The sequence below is a fragment of the Denticeps clupeoides genome, chromosome 7 (assembly GCF_900700375.1).
Source record: "Denticeps clupeoides chromosome 7, fDenClu1.1, whole genome shotgun sequence".
Taxonomy (NCBI): Eukaryota; Metazoa; Chordata; class Actinopteri; order Clupeiformes; family Denticipitidae; genus Denticeps; species Denticeps clupeoides.
This window is the reverse complement of record NC_041713.1, coordinates 1,112,019-1,118,927: the sequence shown is the minus strand read 5'-3', so window position 1 is coordinate 1,118,927 and position 6,909 is coordinate 1,112,019. Positions and strand designations below refer to the sequence as shown.

The window sequence follows — 6,909 nt, the reverse complement described above, 5'->3', positions numbered from 1 at the left end:
GTGATGCACGGCACACGGTGCACACAGTGAAATTTGTCCTCTGCATTTAACCCGTCAGTGAGCATTGGCAGCCATGACAGGCGCCCGGGGAGCAGTGTGTGGGGACGGTGCTTTGCTCTGTGGCACCTTGGCAGATCGGGATTCGAACCGGCAACCTTCTGATAACGGGGCCATTTCCTTAACCGCTAGGCCTGATGGAGGAGGGCCCTCGGCTCCCGTTCAACGCTTATCAGCTTTTTTAAAGCAACAGGACTAGGGCCACCACTGTACTGTCAGAGCACTGAGGAAATACCCAGCACTGAGGTTGCCAGATTGTTGCTCCTCCAAACCCCCCCTCGATTCCCCCGCCGTCAATCACGCCGTTTGTGGCATTAACGTCGTGGTGCCAGGGCTGGCGGCGGCCTTATCTCGGGCGCGCACGTCCCACTCTCACGCACTCGCACCCGAGTCCCTCCCCCTGCTGTCACCTTCTCCCGCTCGTCTGCCTTCTGTTGAGGCGGGGCCCTCGCTTCCTGCCATTTTTTATTCTGCGTCGCTGCCCTTCGTCTGCAGGCTCCCTGCTTATCAGCGCCGAGTCGCGTTCGGGGAAAAGACGTGGAAACGTCACGCCGTCACGTGCATGCAAACGCCCAGGGGCGCCACGTCCGGCCACGCCCTTCAGGTCAAGGGCACGTTTATCCATGCAAAGGTCGCGGGCCGGAGTGAGTTCGTTTGAAGGGTGGAGGGAAATGAGTTCGAGCAGCGCATGTTTTATTCTAATAATCATTCGTTTAGAAGGACTGACCAATACATTTTGCGTTGAATTAAAAATATAGATATTTTCATCTACTGTACTCACCAATTATTATAAAGTAGTGCATTGCTGTGCAGTAGATTCTCCCCAATGGACAAAATTACCGAGATACTGACGAAGCCTGAATTGGATTTCCTCCATATTGCAGGTTATGGGGACAGAATATTTTGCTCGGTCCTGAAAAAGGTGACGCTAGGAAGGTGCGCAGCCTGCACGATTTCATTCAAGTCTTCATTCTGTTCGCAGCGAATGCCTGTAAGTGGGAAGGAAGCGACGCTGATGCGCGTGAACACAGGGAACACGCGTACAAGACAGATTGCTAATATCCTTTTAATTTTTTATGAAGTGTATACAAAGAACACCCAGTAAAGTTTTCACTATAAAGACGTACTTTTAAAAAGTCTGACGTTGACTCTTTATGCTTAGAAACTGAGCCGTGATCGGTGGTGGTTTATGTCTTTCTTTGTGGCTTCGGTATGTGAAGGTTCTTCATGGACCTGGTTGAACATCACCAGGAGCTCCACCACAGTTCAGCACAGTCCTTCCAGCTCCGTTATTCCCTGAAAGTGGAAGCTTTTTATTGCACTCAACACAAACCTGAACCTGAACCCAGGACCTGCAGGACAACCTACGGGCGGTTCTTCTTATTTTGCTTTGTCTGACGCAGTCCTCTACTGTAGTGGAAGAACATGGGATGAGACAAAAAGAGGAGGAGGATGGAGGGCAGAAGAATAAAAAGCACAGAGGGTGGACAGGCGGCAGATGAGCCTTGGGCGACTGGTGTCGCGGTGATTCCTCTCCTCCCTTCTCCCACGCGGATGGATGTAGTGCAGGCCCTGAAGACGCAGCAGCAGCTGGGTGCCCACCAGTCCATGCAGGGAGAGGAGGAGTGGGTGACCTTGAAGCCCCAAACAGACCCAGATGGCCCAATTTCATTCATATTGATCATTTCTGCTTGAATATAAAGGTAAAATCACTGATTCTGATGATTTCTCTGTGCTTAATAATAATAATAAGTAGTAGCTGCATGTGAGACGGATCGTGTTTTGTAGGTGAGTCTGAGCGTCTTGGTGTTTGTAGAGGGGAAAACGAGAAGAAAGGGGCGGTGTTTGGAGAAGTGCCATGCTCTAATGCATTTGGGGACAAAGGACTGCATTTGAAGGAGAAGGACGCCGTTCTGATGAAGGAAGGAAGGGGCGGGGCTGTCGGGTGGCCCAAAATGCATGTTGTCCAGTTGGAGGCACTCCAAAATGGCCCAAAAGCTCTGGTATCCCTGCCAATCAATATAATGGTTGCTACCGATTGGTTTATCCTGCGAAGGCCACACCCCCGTCCACCAGACACAAGCATCACGGATTGGTTGATGAGTGTGAAAATGATGGCGATCGTATGATATGACCTTCAGTCAGCAGATCTCAGCTCTCAACATCTTTGGGAGGATTTTTTAACACCATCATCATCATGATCATCATCATGGTACAGCAACCTGGTACGACGGCACGTGTGATGCGTCCAGCGTACCAGAAGTCCTGCAGGCGCTGGGCGGCTCTTTGGAGGCCTTATGTGGGTCTTCAACATGTTTGATAGTAAGTTTGTGGTACAAACGGCGCCCCCCACCACCCAGGCAGTGTACGTTAAATGTTTTTCTCGGGTTGCGGTTTGGTCCCAGAGTGGTGCCGCCCATACAGCTTACAAAACCAAATACGTTTTCAATTTTGGGGAGATTTTCAGGGACTCCATGGTGCTGCTGAAAACAGATGGTGGGGGCTCACGGGCCGATGACAAGAGACCCTTCACTTGGGCCTTGAAGGTTGTCAGAAAAGCTCTCGTTTTCCTGAGGTCTTAAACGCTTTTGCCAGATAATGACCCACAGAACTGCGCGCAGCCGAATCCGAGACGACGTCTGAGCAGATTAGCTTTGACGTGGCAATCTGGGTTAACCTTCCAGCAGCCTGTGAGATGAAGGAGTGCTTTCTTCCCCCTCTCCGAGCCAGAGGGGAACGAATTCTCTGTTGAAAGCCCTTGTAGAAACAACGCTTAAGAAAGTCCACCACGGAAGAACTGGCGACGGGCAGATTTACACGGCACACGACAAATCTAACTAACATGTAGCCCAAGCGCTGGAGCACGATGCGATTTCGATTACATGGACGTATGTATCACACAGGTGGACCCGTAAGTGGCCCCAAGCATCAAATACAGCAAGATACGTTCAAGGACAGGAGGGGACTTGCTCAAAAGTGCATTGAAAAATTTGGAAGCACTTCGCCTGCTACGTTTTTGTCAAGTGCTACATATTTGACACAACCTTGGATATACGAAGAGCATACAAAACCGAGAAGAAAATCAGTGTACAGTATATTGCTGCAGAGGGACCACAAGTATGGCCTACAAGGCTGCATTCTGAGCTCATGTAGGATACTTGTGCTCGGGCAAGTTTTACAAAGGAAACAGTCATTTAGCTCTTTTTTTCCAAAGCAATCACCAGAGATTGAGTATGCATGCCCCTCTGGTGGACCAGAGTTCTTCACCACAAACAAATATGTACAGCGCGCCGTTGGTTAAAAAGCACCAGGGTGCATGCATGTACTCAACCTCACATGATTTCAGGTCGTTTTGGTCCCACACCCTTGTCCTTCAGTGCACTTGGACAGGAGGTCCTCACAGGTATGTCCACGCGCTGCGCAGCGAAAAGGACTCTGGGGTCTGTGATTGCTCAGTGTTTCTATCTCAGTTTTCTATCCCACGGACAAACCTTGAGGGTTCTGACACCTGCAAAACACGGCTGGAGCCATGTGGTCAGCTGGCCCCGGCAAGTCGAGTGACAAAAGTGACTTCTGTGCAGCGGACAGGCCCCCCCCCGGTCATGTCTGCTCTTCTAGAGGACATTAAAGTCTGCCTTTTGCACGGACAGGTAAAACCGTCCCCAGAGTATTTCACCCTTATTGCCTGAAATGCCGTTTTCAGCCTTGCTGAGGAGACTGAGAAGCAGTTTTTCAAAAGTTTCTTAATGTTCACGCCTCAAACGCCTCTAGTTCCACCCCGAATGTGAGGCGCCGGGACCAGAAGGAGCTTTTAGGGAGCTGTTAGCCTGGAACATTTTGCTAAAGGGTTCACACTGTCACATGTTTTTGGCAGAGATCTGAGGGATAAATGGTCTCCCTCATGCCCACACACCAGGTGAAGAGTCTCAGCTGTAGAGTCTCAGGGTAGTGCAGTTCTTCAACAGCTGGAGGAAGAGATGGAGAGATGTCCGTGTGATTGGCTATAGGATGTGCGTAAACATGTTTTTATCTTCAGCGAATATGTAAAGATTACGGTGTTGCCAGCGTCTGTTCCACGTTCCTTCTCCAGTGTGGCTCCTGGGCAGTGCTGGTAAACATCTACGGCTTGCATTGTATGGCTGGCGTAAATATGCGCTTGTCTTCCTTGCTAAAAGTAAAATGCAATTCTTTTTGCATAGCAATCACGCTTTTAATAACTTCAAAGCAGTCGGTGCTCCGTAGGCCCTTGTTTAGCGGCCTGTCCTTGTATGTGGGTATTGTGGCATGGACCCCACAATGGTGCACGGTGCTGCCAGAGGGCCAGGAGAACGCTGAGGAACAGAGTCCACATCCCTCATCATGTCCTACCAGATCGATGAAGGTTCTGGTAGGTGTTGCGCCCCTCATACCTCGGCGCTGGAGGTGTAGGAGGTGCTGGCTGAAGGATGTTGGTTGGTATCTAGAGGCAGATCTTGACCATGCAAAAGTAATGGCTTGGTAACCGACTGCGCATGCAAGGGTGCTGCAGATCGATTGCCGATGGGGTGCTGGTGCTAATTTCGCAGCAGTCGGCAACCTTTCTTTCTCATATAAAGGAGTCGTAAATAAGCATACAATAAAATATTCGTATCCGTGTTAGTTGTACAGCGCGTACAGGAAGTAGCTTTGCATGCGTTGAAATGATTCGCTGGACATATTGGTGGATGCAAGTCTTCCTCCACGAGCTCTTGCACCAGACACCCGAAACAGCGGGCGAGTCACTGTGGAGCCGGTGTCTGGCACGGTGACACGAAGACCCGGATCCTGGCGCGGCCTGACGGGCGCCACGCCGCCGCACAGACTTGTCAGGGTGACGCCTCGCGCTGCTGACTGGTGACAACGGCGCGATGGCACGGTCCACGCTGCGGGCTTCAGAGTGTGGGCCGCTGACAGGCTGCGAGCACGTGCCGCCATTTGGCCAGGACTAGGGCGGCGGGGGAACAAGGGGAATCATGGGAGTAAGACTTTTTTTTTTTTTTTTTTTAATTTATTCGTGTTGTCATCGCCAACCAAAGGCAAGAGGTGCTCCGCTCTGGCGTCTCTCATTCTCCCGCCTCTCTGTTCGCCCTCAGACCGTCACCTCAGTCTTACTGTTTGTGGGGAGTCCTTTGTGCTTGGGGTGCAAGTGTGGGGACTGTCCGTAGCCCAGAGGCTGTGAGAAGAGCTCCGGCAGCGTCTCGATGCTGAACTGCCGCTTGCTGGCGTAGGCCTGATGGCGGCTGTTGGCCTGAGACTGCGGCGGCTGCTGCTGCTGCTGCTGTCCCCCCAGGTGGGGGACCTGGTGCTGCATGTGGCTCTTACTGGGGTCCCAGGCTTTGAAGGCCGAGCTGGAGGTGAGCGGGTGGGTGTTGGTCTTGGAGATCTTGGGCTTGGGCAGCTGGGCCGGAGTGATGGTGATGGCCAAGGGGGCGTGGATATCTGGAGGAGGCAGGAAGGGCTTGTCTTTGGGGTGGAAGGCGATGGGTTGGAAGGTGGGTGGGCTGGTGGTCTGGCGTGGGCTGTAGTCCATCATGGGGTAGCTCTTGTAATAGTCTCTGGGTCCAGTGTCTGCTCAGACGGCGAGAAAAAAAAGAAATTCGAATTATAAATCTCGTACACCATTCCTCAATCATCAATCCAAAGTAAAACCTCAGCACTGTCTGGAACGACGTTCTGCTGGGATCTTCTGAGGCATCAACTTCTAAAGATTGCACTCTAATTATACTGATAACAGTTGACGATAAAAGGAAATTATAATAATAATAATTCACTTTTTTCCACCACCGCATGCCTACATGCATCCAAGCTGCAGCGCTGCACCTCACTACTTACTGGGTCTGTCAAACGGCCTGCATGCTGCTCCTTTATTTGCAGGGGTGGAGGTGGAGCGCGAGGTGAACCGCCCTTGGCCTTACCGTACGCCTCAGTGGCGCCAACCTGTGGCCCCGTGCACCTGTCAGGAGGCCCCTGGTCTGCGGGCGCGGTGCGGGGTCCGCGTTAAACGCCGCTCCGGAGAGGGGGGTAAAAATAGAGCGGCCTGCGATGTCGCATCGCGTTAGTGCGGCGTCGGTGAGCGCCGCTCGCCCAGGTCACCGCCGGCATCTTTACAGCCCTCAGACACTAACAACCTTGTTCCCCTCTCGGTTTTGTCATTTTTCTTCTCCATCCCCCTCTCATCAGGGAAAGAGAAAAATCTGCTGTTGACTTCCCTCCGCCGCGCTTCCTGCGCTCCGTTATCGATCGAGGCGGAGCGCCAAGAGACGGCGCAGCCGCTGACACGCCGCAACTCTTTCATGCGTCCTGTGGGCTCTTAATTGTAAACGTGTGTGAGGCTCTGCACACCCACGATGCACCAGTGCGCTCAGACCTGGATAAGCAGCAGCGAGTTAGTCGTGCCAGACGTGGTATCGTAGCAGAATTACTACCGTGTAGTGAATTACTACGGCTGGTGGTGCCCTGGGGGGTGAGACACTCGCCTATGAACCAGAAGTCCCAGGTTCAAACCCCACTTACTACCATCGTGTCCCTGAGCAGGACACTTAACCCTGAGTGTCTCCAGGGGGGGACTGTCCCTGTAACTACTGATTGTAAGTCGCTCTGGATCAGGGCTGATAAATACTCTAAATGTAAAATGTCAGCCATGATCGTGGTGGCGCAGAGATTAGCTATCTGGGGTTCAGATGCTCTTCTCTGGGCCCTCCAGTTTCCTCCCACTCCCCAAAGTCATGCACACTAGGTTAGCTGGTGACTCTAAATTGTCCGTATGGGCGTGTGAGTGTGTGTGCCCCCTGTGGTGGGCCGGATGGGCTCCGTCTGCAGCCGAGACCCTGATCA

The 6,909-nt window shown here is 52.2% G+C and overlaps 1 protein-coding gene across 1 annotated transcript in view; it reads right to left on the bottom strand.

Annotated features, from left to right (window-relative positions):
• Positions 1–1,107: 1,107 nt before the first annotated feature.
• LOC114794415 (protein shisa-8-like) overlaps positions 1,108–6,909 on the bottom strand; it is a 43,710-nt gene continuing 37,908 nt past the window's right edge. The window contains exon 4 of the mRNA XM_028986946.1: positions 1,108–5,643. Coding sequence (XP_028842779.1) covers positions 5,165–5,643 — 479 coding nt within the window. The 3' untranslated portion in view covers positions 1,108–5,164. The remainder of the gene's footprint in view (positions 5,644–6,909) is intronic.